The sequence below is a fragment of the Lepus europaeus genome, chromosome 3, assembly GCF_033115175.1.
Source record: "Lepus europaeus isolate LE1 chromosome 3, mLepTim1.pri, whole genome shotgun sequence".
NCBI classification, from domain to species: Eukaryota; Metazoa; Chordata; class Mammalia; order Lagomorpha; family Leporidae; genus Lepus; species Lepus europaeus.
The window spans coordinates 22,004,497-22,023,320 of NC_084829.1; the positions used below are offsets into that span (position 1 = coordinate 22,004,497).

The 18,824-nt window shown below is 41.2% G+C and overlaps 1 protein-coding gene across 1 annotated transcript in view; it reads right to left on the reverse strand.

Moving 5' to 3' along the window:
• CDKAL1 (CDK5 regulatory subunit associated protein 1 like 1) overlaps positions 1-18,824 on the reverse strand; it is a 737,125-nt gene that overhangs the window by 238,128 nt on the left and 480,173 nt on the right. The window contains exon 10 of the mRNA XM_062185315.1: positions 18,631-18,776. Within this exon, the coding sequence (XP_062041299.1) occupies positions 18,631-18,776 (146 nt within the window). The remainder of the gene's footprint in view (positions 1-18,630; positions 18,777-18,824) is intronic.

Here is an 18,824-nt window from a genome sequence, read left to right on the forward strand (position 1 = left end):
CATGAGCTCCTTCAGGTTCACTAGCAGCTGGGTCCAGCTGCTTCAGTCGCTGGTTCCCCGCCACTTTCCTGGTTCCTGTGCTCAGCCCACCCTTATTTCTTCCTCTCTGGCTGATCTTAGCACCTTGGGCCTCTGAGGTCCACCTCAGACTCCTGGGCCAAACCCTTTGACTGACTGCGCAGGCTCTGCCGCCAACTAAATGTGTTTTCCGGAACATGGCCGACGAGTGACACCAGATCTGTCCCTGCTACCCTCTCTCACCCCTGCCCTTTAAGATCCACTTTTGTCTACTGAAGAGGGGAGTGGTCACTTCTCAAAAGGATGGAGAAACCAATCTTCATGCACTGTGTTTTGAGAATGATAAGGATGGTGAGCATCTACTGCTGAGAACAGGCCTAAGTAAAACAGGAGTAGACGAAAAAGATCAACATGGTTAACACCAACAAGGAGGAATAGGCTGATGTCATCAAGGAAGGCTCACTGCTGTAGAGTTTAAGCAATGCCAAAACCATTGGCAAAGGCATCGCTTCAACAGAGGACCCAGGGCCAGGCCAGGCAGAAGCCCAAAGACTGAAGAATTAGGAGAGGGAAGGAGACAGGAGCCCAGGACTAGGATACAGAACGGGAGAGGAGAACAAGAACAAGGAGGCTGAATCACACCGGGACGTCTCTGAGCACCTACTGCAGTCGTACAGGGACAAAACAACTCAAGAGTCATTTCCAGTGGCAGAGAAACACAAGCAAACAACCTCCCGTGCCTGGAAAAGAAACGACCTTCTCAGATAACATCTTAGTTAAGAGGACAGTGATGTCTGGTTTTGTATACAGGCAGTCTACATGGAATTCCTAGAAAATGCATCCTAAAAGTCTGTCTTTGCTCACAGAAATAACAAAAGCACTGATTGCTGCTCTCCTGGATAAGACCAAGGATAAATCAGAAAAGCAAAGATGTAATAATGAACCTATACAGGAACTTACAACAGTGAAATTGTAGTCCCAGTAATTCCAATGATGGACTTTCAGAGCAAAAGTGAAACCGAGTTTGTTTAACGCGACCTCACTGAAGACATGAGACTCAAAGTGAAGCAAGAGAGATTAAGTCAGTTTTTTCCAACTCAACAGCCACCACAACAAACTTCTTTCTTCCTTTTCAATCAAATGCCTTCACAGCTCATTTCAATTGCGTCTCACAAAATAAGTAAAAGTATACAGTGTATTCTGGATATAGGAGGATATACAGGATACTTCTATATACAAGGGTACTTCAAAAATTTAGGTCACAGAAAACGCAACTGAAAGTTAAGTTTACTTTTAATTTTGTTAAAGATTTGTCTGAAACGCAGAGAGAGAGAGAAAGAGTGTGCATGCAAGAGAGAGAGAGGAAGGAGGAAGAGACAGAGATAGAAAGAGATCTTCCATATACTGGTTCACTCCCAAATGGCTGCAATGTCCAGGGCTGGTCCAGGCCAAAGCCAGGAGCCTGGACATCCATCAGGATCTCCCACGTGGCTGGCAGGGACGCAAGCACTTGGGCCGTCTTCTGCTGCTTCCACAGGCATGTTAGCAGAAAGTGGGATCAGAAGTGGAGGAGCCAGGACTTGAATTGGGACTCTGATAGGAGAAGCAGACACTGCAGCTGGCAGCTTAGTTCACTAAGTCAAAACACCATCTCCAGGTAAGTTTATTGTAGGAATGAGCATTTGGTGCAGTAGTTAAGCTCCTAACTGGGATACCCGAATCCTATATCAGAGTGCCAGGGTTTGAGTCCTGCAAGACCTGCTGATTCCAGCTTCCTGCCAATGTGCACCCTAGGAGGCAGTAGGTTATAACTTAAATACTTGGGTCCTTGCCACCAGCGTGGGAGACCTGGCTTGAGTTCTGGGCTCCTGGATTCAGGCTGGCCCAGCCTCAGATATTGTGGGTATTTGGGTAGTGTCTAATCAAATAAAGATCTCACTCCCCCACATCCTTCCCCTTCCCTTTTCTTCCTCTTGTCCCCCCTCTCAAATAAAATGAAAAATAAATAAGCTTTTTAAAAATGAATGAATGAAGTGTATTTTGGTGAAAAAAAATTGAAATCCATGCATATAAGAAGTCTTCAAAAAGTTCATCAAGAAGGCAGCATTGTGGCATAGCTCCACTTCCAATCCAGCTCTAATGGCCTGGTTGAATCAGCAGAAGATGGCCCAGGTGTTTGAATCCCTGCCACCCTCATGGGAGACCCGGATGAAGCTCCTGGCTCCTGACTTCACCCTTGCCCAGCACTGGCCATTGCAGCCATCTGGGGAGTGAACAAGCAGATGGAAGATCTCCCTCCCTTTCTCTGTCTCTCCCTCTCTCTCTGGAACTCTTTCAAAATAACTAAAATAAATCTTTTTAAAAATTCATAGAAAATTCATGCTATGAAAAAACAATGTATGATTTCAAAATTTTGGGCATCAAAATAAACTTATCTTTAAATTCCATTTTTCCATGAAGTTTTTGAAGTCTTTCCATTAATATACACACACAGAGTAGGCCTATAGAACTGAAAAATGCAAATGTACTGTCACAGCTTTATATTACCTAACATTTTTACAGCAATGAAATATGAATGTGTGTGTGTTTGCACGTACTTAATTTTAACTTGCTTCTGTGGTCTCCACCTTGAGAAAAGGGAAAAACAATTCATTAAGCTGTGAATTCAGAGAGCAAGATACTTGAAATTTTATTCCTTGAGTTCTTTTTTCCTATAAAGTTATTCCATGTTCGTTATATAAAGAAACCAACATAAAACAAGCAGATGAATGAATAAACTGTCAGGAAAGTTTTCTTTACAGCTAGAAATAGGAACAAGGGGTCAGAGTGTGGTGTAGTGGGTAAAGCTGCCGCCTGCAGTGCTGGCATCCCATATGGGTGCCAGTTCAATTCCTGGCTGCCCCACTTTCGATCCAGCTCTCTGCTTTGGCCTGGAATAGCAGTAGAAGATAACCGAAGTCCTTGGGCCCCTGCCCCAATGTGGTAGACTTGGAAAAAGCTCCTGGCTCCTGGCTTCAGATCGGCACAGTTCTGGTCATTGTGGCCAAATGGGGTTGTGAACCAGCGGATGGAAGACTTTTCCCTCTCTCTCTCTCTCTCTCTCTCTCTCTCTCTCTCTGGTCATTGTGGCCAAATGGGGTTGTGAACCAGCGGATGGAAGACTTTTCCCTCTCTCTCTCTCTCTCTCTCTCTCTCTTTGTGTAACTCTGACTTTCAAATAAATAAATAAATCTTTTAAAAACATAGAAATAGGAACAAAGAGTTTTATAACTCCACTCTACTCTTTGTTTATTTCAAAGAATACCTAAATACTCAAAGAATACCCTAAAAACTTTAGTTTCCAGGACCTAGAGAAAATGCTAGTTTGAACTGTCTCTTTGTTCACCTTCATTTCATTGTTTGTGACTTTCTTGTCCCCAAACTAACCAACCTGTCCCTATGTGTTTCCAAAGGGAAAGGTGATAAGGGATGGCCTGAAACTCTAGAAGAAAAAAAAAATTCACCCACTTCTGCACTTGTTTAAAGCTTGCTTAAATATATAACAAGCAAAACCAAACCAGCCAACCAAACCAAAAAAACTATGGCAGACATGGAAGCTTTTACAAAAAACTGAACTGAATACATAGAAAGGAAAAGAGATGAGGATATTTAATGAAAAAAGAAAAAAGAAACACCCCGGTGTGCTTGACTATTAATTACACTGATAAAAGATACTGTCTTAGCTCATTTTTACAGTCCAAAAGCAAGGAGAATTCTGGGGAGGGGATAGGTTTAGTAAGAGGTGATTGATTGTACAAGCCACAGTTAACCAGAACCAATTTTCAAATGATTTATTTCATATCAATTGTGTAAGAACTGATTAAAGTTATACCAGACAAGTGGATTTTTTAAAACCCTGAGGATCTTTCCTTAATTGGCATCAATATACAACTCTATCCCAGATACTGTTAAGATAATACAATGTCAAATTTTCTACTCCTGTATATTTTAGCAAACATATACAGTAATTCTGAGAAACAACAGACAACTGGCCAAAGGACGTGGGACCCATCAATCCCTGTAGATGGTCTACATTTATAGTAGAATTAAGGCAGGATGCAAAAGGACTTTGTACTTGGACTCTCTCTGAACTGTGATTTGGCAGTGTCTCCTCTCCAGTGAGGAAGAAAGGAAAACAGCTCCTTTGTGGCCAACGGTGAGGACACTGTGTTACAAGAAGGGTCACTTCTGCTCCTGGCTCAGTCCTAGAAATAGTTGTGCTCCTGAACTCAGACACCTTTAATCTTACAGACTATATAAATCATGGAAGTGACAATGTTTCCCTCTTTGCACCGGCTGCTAGAAAGTTTGAAGTCAAACATGCAGTCCTGACCTAATACAGCATATGAGAATGGAAGATGTGATTCTGAGAGTGAGCTTCAATAAATTGTTAGTGTCAAAACTGCATAGGTTCACACCACCCATCAATCTGTTCTATATTTTGTCCCAGGAAAGAATACTGCTTCTAATGTCTACATTTTTTTTATTTATTTTTTATTTTTTTAATTTTTGACAGGCAGAGTGGACAGTGAGAGAGAGAGAGAGACAGAGAGAAAGGTCTTCCTTTGCCGTTGGTTCACCCTCTAATGGCCGCCGCGGTAGCGCGCTGCGGCCAGCGCACCGCGCTGTTCCGATGGCAGGAGCCAGGTGCTTATCCTGGTCTCCCATGGGGTGCAGGGCCCAAACACTTGGGCCATCCTCCACTGCACTCCCTGGCCACAGCAGAGAGCTGGCCTGGAAGAGGGGCAACCGGGACAGGATCGGTGCCCCGACCGGGACTAGAACCCGGTGTGCCGGTGCCGCAAGGCGGAGGATTAGCCTGTTGAGCCACGGCGCCGGCCAATGTCTACATTTTTGACTGACTCATTTGTAAATGTTAAACCTTATCTCACAACAGAGAAGTATCACCTAGCAGATATAAACATAAGAAAATATGCATTATTTTTTGTTAGCTGATGTATAACTGCCCAATCATTTGTAATTTGACTATCTCTAGTGTATATTTATTTATAAATTATTAAAAGAAGAAATGGCATACATTAAAATTCACAAAAACTTTCTCTAGTTGAGGACAGTTTCACTTCATTTGATGACATTCTATTAAAAAAAAAAAAAAAGTCGTACCTCTCCATTCTCATGTCACACCATGTGAGTGACAGACGTCACCCATTAACATGAACAACAAGATCAAGTGACAAAAGAATCGCGATAGATTTGTTCCCATTTTGCCATGGAAAAGTGAAATGGATCTGACCTATGGTAAATAAAAAAATATTGTGCCATTCTGCTTATTGTCCTATTCTCAGTGAAAATTTGCAGTATTCCAAGATAAATGGAAACAAAACTGGAAAGCAAAATAAAAACCAGGAAAAGTTTTAGAACATATTTGCTAAAAAGACAAAGTTCTTGTCATTAGAACACAGAACCCTCTATAACTGAGAAGCAAACCCATAAACAATCCGAGAGACTTGCAAAACTTGTAAGAGGAAGGTGATAAGGGTATCAAGTTTGATAGAGGTATGGAAAAAGAATATCACTTGACCTATGTACTGAAACAGGGCTTGGGGCTTTCTGGCTTTCCATACCAAAACCTGACTTACAGAAAGAACACAAAGGCAATTCATATCAAAACACTGCCCTCAAGGTTTCCTGAGATTCAGAGCCAGGTTCTAACAGGAAAGTGTAAGGTTACAGTCACCTTGAATCACCTGCTGGGGTTCAGTTCCTCACAGCTCTTCATCCTTAAATTAGGGGATTCTTTCATCCAACCCAGTGAAACACACACACACACACACACCTATAAAGGCCTTTAAGTCACTGCAGAGTAAATACATTTAAGCTGGCATCCAGGACATAAGGAACTTCCATGTATATGTGTGTCCACATTTTTAAATAAAAATAAATCATGACTAATCAAAGACTAATGGTAGGAAAAAGACAGATTAAATTTTAAATTGAGAAGCATCCATTTTCAAACTTACAAAAAAAAAAAAAAACACAACTCACATTAAACTGTTAATGTTTTCCCTATATTTAGCCTCATGCTTTCAACCTTAGATCACTCTTGCAACCAGCATTTAACCTGAATGAGCTAATCAAAAGGTAATGAAGATGATTCATGCTGAGGCAATGTAATGCCTGCCCTGCCCTAGCCTAACACGCATTAGAGAGAAATGAGGTCCTCATGAAAATCATGGAGTGCTGCATGGTATGAAGATATGGATGATGAAGCAGCACATGGCGATGCATTGCTTATGAAACATCCCTGGCAGAAGCCAGACGTGACTGGAAGTCACATAAAGCACACCCTGTTCTGGCAGTTGTGCTCAGCGTGTGTGTGGCTAGATGGCCAGGGATGGGCAGGGTGATGGCATAAAGAAGTTCTGAAGCCTGGCACAGGAGAAGTCACAAAAGACCTGCCAGTTAGGCAGGGGAACACGGCCAGAACGCAGCAGTACTCTACCAGCAATGGTTTACAAGCTAAGCCAGCTGACCCGAACCAGGGTCGGGCCCAAGTATGAGTCAAGCTCTCTTGACAGCTGAAATCAACAGGTTTGGGTGCAGTCAACCCGCCACTTAGCCGAGTTCCCGCCACAGCATATTGTTTGGAGTTAACCGAGCTGCTTCCAACTCTCGGGACTTGGGCAGCAGCCAACCCATGAGAGCCTTGAAGATCATCTACTCCTGCCAATGACGCTCCAAATCAACTCCGTAGCCAGGCACAAACCTGCAGGACAACTCGGGACAAACATTCTTTGTTTTTATTTGTTTATTTTTAAACACATGGTAGGGTGAGATCATGTTTGACACTGTGGAGATTGGAGAGTTAATTCTTTTAACTGTAACTGCACTGCATTCCTGGGGACCTGGCAGAGAAGTGAAAAGGAAAACTGGCCACACGCAGAAGGGTGAGGCAGGAAGGGAGCCAACGAGACTCAGGGGCCGGGTTCACTTTCTGTACAACCCACTGCACCTACAAGAACCACACCAGTCTCTGTGAGAGTGATGGTCCCAATGACTGCATTATCTCCCACTAGGCGCTCCCTCTTATAGGTCCCGCCATCTCAACACCTCCACTCAGGCCACAGCCAAACCACAGCAATCCCACTCTGTCCCTTTGGGGTTCTTAACCTAGCTTCTTCATTTACTCTTAAAACTTTAAACATTAGGTAAGTTTGCAGGCAATCATTAACCAGCCGCGACAGGACTCTGGAGGGGCCCAGGAAAGCATGTGTTGATAAGAGGAAGGACTGAAGTGTCTCAACAGCTGGAAATACCGGACACGGTGGGGGAGTATGTTAGCTGCAGCAGTAAAGGCAAAAAAAAGGTATAGAAATGGTGACGAAAGCCCTGGCCCTGACACAAAAGAAGTAGAATTTCAACCCTGACAACCCCAGTTGATTACATCATTCTTGGAGGCATTGGTGGCCATCAATTCATGTGTCACTGCTACGTAGTCACCCCACTCTCTCAATGTTTTTGGGTGAGTTCTGCCCACTACACTATCCTTTTGGTAAGGGAACATTTTACAAAACCTAGTAGACAGAAAATAAAACAAAAATGCATTCAATGTGTTTTTTCTTGTTTTGTACTAATTTGTGTGCTCTTTAGATTAAAGGGGCCATGAGTGTGGGCTTCCACCTAACTACCATCAAGCACTTGTCTATCTTTCAGGTATCATTTGTTGTCCCTGTTCTGCATGTCGTTGGTTGTTTTTCTGTTGGTATTACTTTAATGAGCGTTTCCTGCAACAGAGCTAAGCCCAACTTCATAGATATTATCTCACTGAATTCTCAACAAAAACCTTAAAGACAAGAAAACCAAGTGAGGGAAGGTAACTTGGTCGACACTACAAAGACAAGACTTATATCTGGTTTACTTCACCCTATGCCTGTGCCCTCAATCACTTGTACTGCTTTCCCAGGCCATAGCAGAGAGCTGGATTGGAAGTGGTGCAGCAGGGACTCGAACCCCAACAGTGGCACCCATATGGGATGCTGGCACTGCAGGTGGCAGCTTTACCCACTGTGCCACTGTGCCGCCCCCCCCTCCCCCGCCTCAGTCTATTTTTTTTTCAATGAAAAACAAAAGTGCTTTCCGAACTACAATTCTATGCATAGCAACAGACCCAGTAGTACAAAGAACACCACAGGGATCTTAGTTAGGAAAAAATGCAATTTTTTGCACCAGTAAAAATAATTTCCTTTAAAAATCAGAGATAGAAAAAGAGAAAGACGAGTAACTCAATGGCTTGGTGGGGAGGGGAAACCAAAACCAATTCATTTTTTAAAATACAAATAAGGAGCATGCCAGACGATGGAGCTGAAGGATGATGGAGCAATCTGCTCTTGAAGAGGATTTAACTCCACGTCAATAATCCTGTCAGGAAATAGTAGAAGAGTGAGTCACCCAAAAAACTCGGAACTCGGCTATATCAACTAAAACAAAGTAACTACTACAAACAAAATAGTAACATACAAACTTGTACTATTACATTTTAGGCCAATGAAGACTTGTTCTGTTCCAAAAGATTTCATTTTACCAAAAGCATCTAATGTGATAGTACTTGCAAGAGATCAGGTAATTCTTCCATTCTGTATCTAAGTACAACCTCTAACACCTAGGCAAAAGCTTACCTCGACACTGAATAACATAAGGGAATTTCATTGTCATAAGAATTCTTTCCATTAAGGTGACATGAAATAATAAGATATCATCAAAAAGTGCTACTACCTATGCTTATTTGCACTTTAAGAATAAACTTTGGTATTGACACTTTGTTTTAGGTAACTTAGCACCCAATTAGTTCCTTTGGAATCAACTTCATTTTTCTCAGCAGCTTGTATAGCCAAAACTCAGAAATATGACCCTGTCTGCAACAGAATGGAGCCAGGCTACATACACTTGACTCAATTATTAGGCTTATTTCCCTTGGCTTGACATTCTTTCTAGAAAAATAATCTCAGGCCCTGTGTTTAGCTATCTTAATAGGAAGTGCTATTAATCTACACCTCTCTTAGGAGGTATATCTGCCAGCAATTTGTTTCGAGGAAGGTGTAAATTCATACTGTGCTGTCTGCTGGTGACCAGCAGTAGCTTCCCCAGGGGAGACTGTATGGGAGGGCACAGCCTCCTGTTTGACCCCGGCTGGCAATCAACTTATGGCCTCCAGCACACAGCCTGGTAGCCACTGCAATTCCAGATTAGGTTTTGTAACACTTGATATTATTCTTATTCATATAAATGTCACATTCTTATTGCTAATCTGACCTAAAAGTGCTGGTGACCTCGGTTTACACCCTTTAAAGCATCTCAGAAATGGAGGAATTAAATTAAATTTTATATATTTTAAGTTAAGTGCTCAAGAAAAGGGCATAAGAACAGAGTTTGCTACTAAACATGAGAGCCCAATGCTGTGTAAAAGCTGATCATTTAAGAAATATAAATAGGCTTAAAAAAAAAAACACACACACCATCTTCCAGTAGCAACAATGAAATCACTCTCTTTGCGTGAAAATTTAGGCAAAACAGAGTTACGAAGGCAACTGACTTCCAAATCTATTTTCTCTAAGACACAATTATTTTGCCTTAAAATATGGGCAATTAGGTGTGAGGCTGGTAGTATTAGGCTATATGTACTGAACAAAACCCTAGAGACAGTCACCTCTGTCCTTTTTCCAAACCTGCTATACTTAGGTGATGGTGCAGTCATCAACTAAAAAATGGAATTAGATTGCCAGTCCTTGACAGCACAATTCACAAGCAAAGACAGAAAGTCAGAAAAAAAAAAAAAAGCCAATTAGTGACACTGCGTTAAGAGTCAGTAATATTTTTCAAGAAAAAAAAATAATACAAGCATATTTTACCAGTGATACAATCAAGAGACTGAGTCATAATAAATTAGAAAAAAAAAAAGCTTATGATGAAGATTCACTACTGGACAGTTGAACTAAAACAGTATTATCAAAGGAAGTTGATGTTGAGTTTACCCACACAGCTTAACCCAAACCACATTGTTCTAAATAATCATTAAGGGAAAGGATATCTGTTAACTTTTTTAAAGGCTACTAACAAGAAATCACTGATTTCATTGATCAAAAACCAACGGAGGGGCTGGCGCTGGTAAAGCCATTGCTTGCAGCGCCAGTATCCCAGATGGGCGCTGGTTTGAGTCCCAGCTGTTCCACTTCCGATTCAGCTCTCTGCTATGGCCTGGAGAAGCAGTAGAAGATGGCCCAAGTCCTGGGTGGATGGAAGACTTCTCTGTCTCTTTGCCTCTCCTTCTCTCTGTGTGTAACGCTGACTTTCAAATAAATAAATAAATTAACCTTAAAAAAAAATTGAGGGGCTGGTGCTGTGGTGCAGTGAGTTAAAGCCCATACTGCAGCACTGGCATCCCATATGGGCGCTGGTTCTAGTCCCAGCTGCTCCTCTTCCAATCCAGCTCTGCTATGGCCTGGGAAAGCACTGGAAGATGGTTCAAGTCGTTGGGCCCCTGAATCCATGTGGCAGACCTGGAGGAAGCTCCTGGCTTCTGATCAGCTCAGCTCTGGCCATTGTGGTCATTTGGGGAGTGAACCTGTGGAATGGAAGATCTCTCTCTCTCTCTCTCTCTCTCTCTCTCTCTCTCTGGCTCTATCTTTCTCTGTAATTCTTTCAAATAAAAATAATTTTAAAAAAAAAGCAATTGAAAGATTTCCAAGGAGAAAATTCCCTTCAGATTTTAAGATAAATAAAAGCAAAAGTAGATCATGCAAGTAACCCTCACATGTGAGGGGAAACGGTGGACTAGAAAACAAACTTCTACAGACAAATTACTGTAAGAAAATCTGATTTTCTCCTATCTCTTAATTTAGGACCAGTTAGTAATTTTGGCAGCAGGCCAATTCCAACGTACTTGGCACCTTGAAGTGGAGATGGCAGAGGAAGACATTTATAATGATGGATTTAGTTTTCAGTCTAGAGCGAGAGAGGCACTGAGTGGAAAGCTACGTCCTGGATGGTAGAGCTCCTCCACACCAGTGTAAGCGTAAGCATGGCATGCCTTAGACCATGTCAACAGGACAACACAATTAAGAGTTCTTTGCTGCCTGGATAACTGCGAGACCTGGGTTTCCTTTAAGGTTCCATCACTAACAGCAGGACTGTAGGCAAATGACTTAAAATCTTGGCCCCTGAGAACTACATGGGCTAACATATTCAACAGTTGGCACAGAAGTGAACAAGCAAAAACACTAGATAGGAGTCTATTAATTTTAATTAAAACTATTTTTGATATTTTATTGCATTTATTTCATTTCTATGCAAGCAACCTATAAACAAAAAAATAATCATTTAAGTTACACGTGTTAATGGAACAGGTAAGAATCCTAGCAGGAGAGGATCTGGTCCTATCACGTGTTAATTCATTATGGGCTTCCAGTAAAGTTTTTTTTTAACCATTCTGGATCCTGACATTCACTTTATAAAAGATAGATAAAAAGGGTATGTATCCCTCCCACTGGTTAAGTTTTTGTAACAACATCACAAGGTGATACTCAAGCTCCGAGGAACATGAAAAGCACTCTTAGTGAAAGGAAAGATGCTTACTCTTCATATACTACTTCCTGGCACATGATTTTGGTGTTTGCAACAAAACATTGAGATGGGAAAAATGTGCAGAAGATGAGGGGAAGATGGCATTTTGGTTTCTGTAGGAATTATACCATCAAATTATTCAATAAGGAAACAAAGAGGAAGGAGGTTCAGAATGTTGAAATTTGCAAACTCAATCAATAGAAAACAGAACTGGGAGTGGTCCCCCAATTACTGGGTATTTTGCACATGGTGTCACACTCTACTTAGCATACAATTTTCTGAATGTAAATTTAATATCATGTTGAAAAAAAGTGTATTTTTCTTCTGATAACTGCTCCAATGACATTTATTTAGTGTCTTGGAAAATTCTAAAAGAAGCAATGGAGAGAAGGGAAAAGAACTTGACCATCTCAGAAAGAAATCTGACAAAAGATAAAATTGCCAACAAGATTTCAGGAATGACCAAAATAACAACCTAGTTAAAGATAGTAGAAATGAGGAAATAAAGCCAAAAAACATTTTTGGGGAAATTACTCTGCTTAAATTATCTTGGAGATAGTTTTTCATTGAATAGAAACACAACTGGGAATGAATCTAGAAGGAAACTTAATTACCTAATCCTTGCTGAATTGTTATTTTTCTGTAATTCCTCTTCTTCTATTCTGACAAATAGAGCTACTTATGTTTCAAACCATTAGAAATAAAACTAAATGAATAAGGCAGAATAAAGTACAATTTACCAAGATGCCTTTCAGCAGATGTGTTCCAGTAACACCAATGAGGACCAGTGATAGGAAAAAAGAAAAAGAAAAAAGCAAAAACAAAACAAAACAAAAAACTCAGCATGTTAATGAATTGGCATGAAATTCTGCAGAGAGACTGAAAACGTAGGTCATGGGTAGGCTGGACAATTTTACTCAGCTGTGACTCACAGATATCACCCCACCAAAGTAATGCTGGCTTTGTGCCCTAGTGGCTGTCACTGAATGCGAACACAGTGAAGACAGCCAAGGATAAAACTCTTTCTAGAAGGCTGCCATTTCTACTCTGGTTTGCTATCCCCAGCACTCAAAAAGTTCCCCCTTGCCCAATTACACATTAGTTACTAGTTGGGGTGTTTCATGGGGCAGGTTCCAGGTATGCTAAAAGTTGAGGGCTAAGAATTGGATTTCATAGTGCTAAAAGTTTAATACCTTATAAACAAGAAGAAAAATCAACCCAGTAATATACAATATATTGACAAAGGATAACAGCAAATTCTGAGAAGGATAATGTCCTAAGATGCAAAGATGCTACTGTAAGATGCAACTTACTTTAGATTTATGTAAATTCTAAGTGTTCATTAATTCATTCAAATATAATTACTGAATGTGGAAGAGGGAGATGTTAGCTAAAGTCTAGTTAAAATAATCCAAAAAGTCAATGGACTCCCAGCAAAATAATTTATCTAGGGGGAGTGCTTTGTGGTGCAGCATGTTAAGCTACCACTGAAAATCTTGGGACACCTGTGTCCCATATCAAAGCGCTGCTTCCACCAGCTGCTCAGCTTCTGATCCAGCTTCCTGCTAATGAGTCTGGGAAGGTGATGATGATGGCCCATGTACTTGGGTCCCTGTCATTCATGCAGGAGACCAGGATAGGGTTCTGGGCTTCTGCGTTGGTCTGGCCCAGCTCCAGATGCTGCAGTTATTTGAGAGTGAACCAGCAGATAGAAGACCGTCTTTCTCAGCTCCACCATGTGCCACTCCACTTTGCAGAAAAATAATCAATTCATTAATTGTGTCTAAGCAGGTCTTTTAAGGTATAAATTGTTCCATTTCTTAAAATATATCTATTGATAGTACATCCTTACATATTCCCTTCACACTTTAATGTGTGAATCTGGAAACTCAAATTCCGTGACTTACCATTAGAATATATGTTTGTTTGTCAGAAGGATTATGCATGTTGTAGTATTTTGAATATAGGTTAATATATGGTTTGTGTGAGAGAGTTAGTGTATAAACTTATTGTTGCTCAAATTGGGAAGTCCAATCAAAGTTCATGTTCAAGGTCCCAAGGCCTTGGGAACACTAATTATATCATCTCCAGCATAAAAAAGCACAAAAAAAGTTAAAAAAAAAAAAAAAAGAAAAAAAGAAATCCTTGAACTGGGAATTCTCACTCTCAAAATTATATGACAAAAAGTTAAATCATTTCATTTTTTTCATGCCAGTAATAAGAGAAACCAGTTAAGCAATGATTAACAAAAGTAATAAAATTTATGAGGTGTTTATTTTAAAAACAGAAAGACATACATTCTTTCTAAATCTAGAATTGTACCTTTGTTCTATGTAGTTTATATCCATATTCCTAAAAATCCCATTATATATTTCAAGAAGGCATAATACCCATTTAAATAGAAACATCAAATTACTTAATAATGTTCAACTGGATTAATAAAGCAGAATAGGATAATTTCAGACATATGATTGTCTGTTTAGAGCCAGCTGTTGCAAATTAGTAAATTAAGTGATTCAGGCACCCTTTTCTGCACAAGTTGCATGATTTAATAAATTCTCCGATGCCTCCACATGTGCCAACACTGCTAGATCGTCTCCAGTCCAGCTGCTGCTACGATCACAGCTACCAACTTTCAAACAACAGAGAAGAATAATGAATTCGCTGCAAGTTGGCTCCTCTGTAAGCTTCTATTGCTCCCAGCTAAAACACAGGCCATTTTCAACTGTAAAGAAAGTTAAAGAGATGTCATCTCTACTGTTTGGGAAACATGGCTCCACAAATGCCACTGACTTAGTGGCTTCCAAGCCTGCAGTTTCAGGTAAACTCTCTGTAGTCTAGATGTTAGTCTTAAGTGGTGTAGATTGTTAAAAAGATTGGATTGGTTTGAGGAAACAGATTAGGAAATGCCCTCTCCATAATCTGTAACGTGAGCATTTGAGAAGTTTCACACTATTGGAGAAAAAAATAGTCTTTGATTTATTAACAACTCATTAAAAAAAAAAAAAAAGGATTCAAAAACAGGATATGCAAACGAAAAGGGTCAAAATTCTAAAAGGACTTAAAAAGCAAATAAACGAAGAAAGCACACATATCATTATAAGTCATGATTCATTTATGAATGGTACACACCAGGGCAGGGTAATAGCATCAGGCCTTTGAAGAGTGGATCTATTGTATTGAATTTTAATAAATTCTGGATAAAACTACTTTGTATTGGATCAGTTATGTAGATTAGTAGTTCTGTAGAAAGCCGTGCAACTTTGGTGTTTCCAAAATAAGCACTGACCTATTCAGTACAAAGCTATGCTAGTCTCGGCCGGCGCCGCAGCTCACTAGGCTAATTCTCCGCCTTGCGGCGCCGGCACACCGGGTTCTAGTCCTGGTTGGGGCACTGGATTCTGTTCCGGTTGCCCCCCTTCCAGGCCAGCTCTCTGCTGTGGCCAGGGAGTGCAGTAGAGGATGGCTCAAATGCTTGGGCCCTGCACCCCATGGGAGACCAGGAGAAGCACCTGGCTCCTGCCATCGGATAAGCGCGGTGCACCGGCCGCAGCGTGCCAGCCGCGGCGGCCATTGGAGGGTGAACCAACAGCAAAGGAAGACCTTTCTCTCTGTCTCTCTCTCATTGTCCACTCTGCCTGTCAAAAATAAAATAAATAAATAAATTAATTAATTAAAAAAAAAAAAGCTATGCTAGTCTTTACACAGAAAATAAGCAAGACAGGCCAGTGCCGCGGCTCACTAGGCTAATCCTCTGCCTTGCGGTGCCGGCACACCGGGTTCTGGTCCCAGTCGGGGTGCCGGATTCTGTCCCGGTTGCCCCTCTTCCAGGCCAGCTCTCTGCTATGGCCCGGGAGTGCAGTGGAGAATGGCCCAAGTGCTTGGGCCCTGCACCCCATGGGAGACCAGGAGAAGCTCCTGGCTCCTGCCTTCAGATCAGTGCGGTGCGCCATTGGAGGGTAAACCAACGGCAAAAGGAAGACCTTTCTGTCTGTCTCTATCTCTCACTGTCCACTCTATCTGTCAAAAAAAAAAAAAAAAAAAGAAAGAAAAGAAAAGAAGCAAGATAAAGAGCAGAAGTCTGGCTGGCACTGTGGTGTGGTGGATTAAAGCCCTGGCCTGAAGCCCATCCCAAATGGGTGCCAGTTCTAATCCCAGCTGCTCCTCTTCCAATCCAGCTCTCTGCTATGGCCTGGGATAGCATAGAAGATGGCCCAAGTCCTTGGGCCCCTGCACCCACGTGGGTGACCCGGAAGAAGCTCCTGGCTCCTGGCTTCAGATCGGCACAGCTCTGGCCCTTGCAGCCATCTGTGGAGTGAACCAGTGGATGGAAGACCTCTCTCTCTCTGTCTCAGCCTTTCTCTGTAACTCTGTCTTTCAAATAAATATTAAAAAAAAAAAAATTCATGTGTTTCTAAATCTCTATAGCAGTTAGGAATTATTCCCTGGAAGGATGGACTTTCCCAGGGAGAATAGGAAAATTCTTTCTTTCTTTCTTTTTTTTTTTTTTTTTCACCAAACAGCAAAGCTGGATTATACTATCCTTAGGTAACTAAGGATAGTATAACTACTCTCCATCAGCAACAGGTTGGACTGCAGAAATAGAGAATTTCATGGATTGCTCACTTCATGTGCAGTGAAAATCTAATTACTTAAAAAAAACAAAAGCCAGAGTCCCTGAAATTTACTGTTATCTACTATATGTACCAAGTAGCTCATACTGCCTGTGTGCTACACTTTTCCAAGATGTCTCTGTTATAATCTAAATGTGAAATTACACACCATGCTTGCTTTTGTCCTTGCTGCATATACAGAACGCAGAGTTAATTTAAAAATCTCCTGGAGACGCTAAATGCCCAGACTCATACTCTATAATTCCAGGGACTCACAGCACTTGAAACTGAGATTCAGGACAGATGGGTGTGGGCTCGGGTGTCTTCCATGGTGTCCCCAACATCCTCTTCCAGGGATCTGTGGTATTTGTAGCAGTGAAGATATGAGAAATCTCTGGGTACAGTATTTGGTTCTAGGCTCCTCCAGCTATTCTGATACCGCTAAGAAAGCTACACAGTTGCCTCAAAGTAACTCAGAATCCAAAGGAAAGAACCTGGGTTTGGCCCATGAATAAAGACAAGACACTATTTCCTAATACCTGGATGTGATCCTCTTTTGACCTTTATGTAGCTCACAAAAGATGTTGAAACTGCTCAAGAGGCAGCGGACTTAACAGGTTCATCTTCAGAGAAACATAAAAGGCTGGATACTTATTGCGAAACTATTGGCCAGTTAGGTAGCCACAGTAACTCTCCAAACAACTGAGTCAGCAGTCACCCAAATGCAGTAAACCAGAGGTGTTGATCTCATTAAAATTTATTTGATCACATTAACGCAACAAACTATTTGGAAAGTGTTCCGGTCTATTCTGCACAACAGGATGCATGTCCACACTTGGGAAAATGTTGCATAACATGTACAAAGAGTGCACATTATATGCTGCTGCTTCAATAAGCAGGAGGCAAGATGTTTTACAGGTGCAACAATTTCTTTGCAATTTTGAAAATAGTCCATTCACTAGTGCCAGCATGTCCAGAGAGAGTCTCTTACATGATACCAGTTTACCTAGAATAAACTAGAATACACGCAAGGGAGTGAAATAGGCCAACAACAGACACTGAACATAGACATCTTTATTCTTTAGCTTTGCCCTATGCTCAAGATCCCAAAGACTTAGGATGGTAAAGATTGCTTATTCTATTTTCTACTTTGAAGATTCTATATACTTAATGATTATAATTATGAAATCTTGGAATAAATATACCTTCTACTCAGTGATTTGAATATTCAAACAATTAACTGTATTTGTTTGAATGTACACTGTCTTTATTCTTAGTGGTTACAATAATCAAGGAATGCCTAGAGGTGAAAAAAAAAGAATTAGAAAAACATACGAAAGGAAGACAGGGAAGGAGAGAAAAAGTAAACAGATGAAGAAAAAGATTTGAAGACAAATGTATGCAGTCGGGATAAATGACTAATTAAAGGTAGAAAAACTGCTTGCAATTTGTCTAAAGTAATCATAACTGTGTAGTACTTTGCCGTGGTACAAAGGTGCATAATTATCAAAAAGAAGACGGAAACAACAAAGATGTGTCTTAATTAAAAGAAATAAAAGAGGGGAAAATGATGGCAAGTGGGAAGATCCACACCACAAATATGCCAAGATAAATGATCTAGCCTGTCCCCCTCTTGGGAAAGTTGTGTGTGACCTTGGCCGGCACTTCTATTTCCTGTCTTGTGTAATCACAGAAGGCGTTCAGTGTTTGGTGATGATGAGGAGGAGGATTTTGAAGAACATAATTAAGGGCTGCAAGTGTTTTCTGTGGAAACAAAATTATCATTCATGTCTGAGACTGTGTAAATATGCCTTAATTTTGGTCAACAGTGATTTGAACTTTTAAAAAACAGAACCCTCAGACCTCCTTATAAATCACAATTCTTCAAGCCAACTATAGGGCTTAGTGTTTAACAGCCAAGACAGTCCAGGTACTCTTGAAGAAAAGGCTATTTTGTAGAAAATGATCCAGTTTTTAGCGACGCAATTTGGCCTCCCTCCATGCCAAAACCAGCTCACAACTTCAAAAAGCCACATTAAAGGGGGGTGGGGAGGTGGGGACGGTGTTTAGCAGAGCAAAGCTCAAGCAGTTTTCATCTCCCAGGCCAGGTACAAAAATAATCACAACTCACGATACCTTAGGAAGACCAGCAATCTTACACAAATTAATGGTGTGTCACGCACAGACGGGAGGTGGATATACACTGCAGGGAGGCAAGAAACCACATCAAGGAGGCCTCAGGAAACAGAGAGCCTTTGCGAGCGCCCAGAGTCTCGCCTTCTGCCTTGTTCCTTTAATTGTGAGGCTGCAAGAAGTGTATTTCTGCCACATGCGATTGAAAGAACAAAGAAAGGGTGATTTTCTTAAGTACTAACAGACTTACTTCTCTTTCAGAAAATCCACGACGCTTTTGAAATCGGCCACGCAGTACTCTCTCTTCATGGCCATGAGCACGCTGTCGGAGGCCGACTGGACCGGGATGTGCAGGAAAGCATAGACTCTGGGGTGATTGAGGATTTTTGCCATCTCCTTAAAGACAGGAAAGGAGAAAACATTAGTCGCTTCACCAATCGGGGA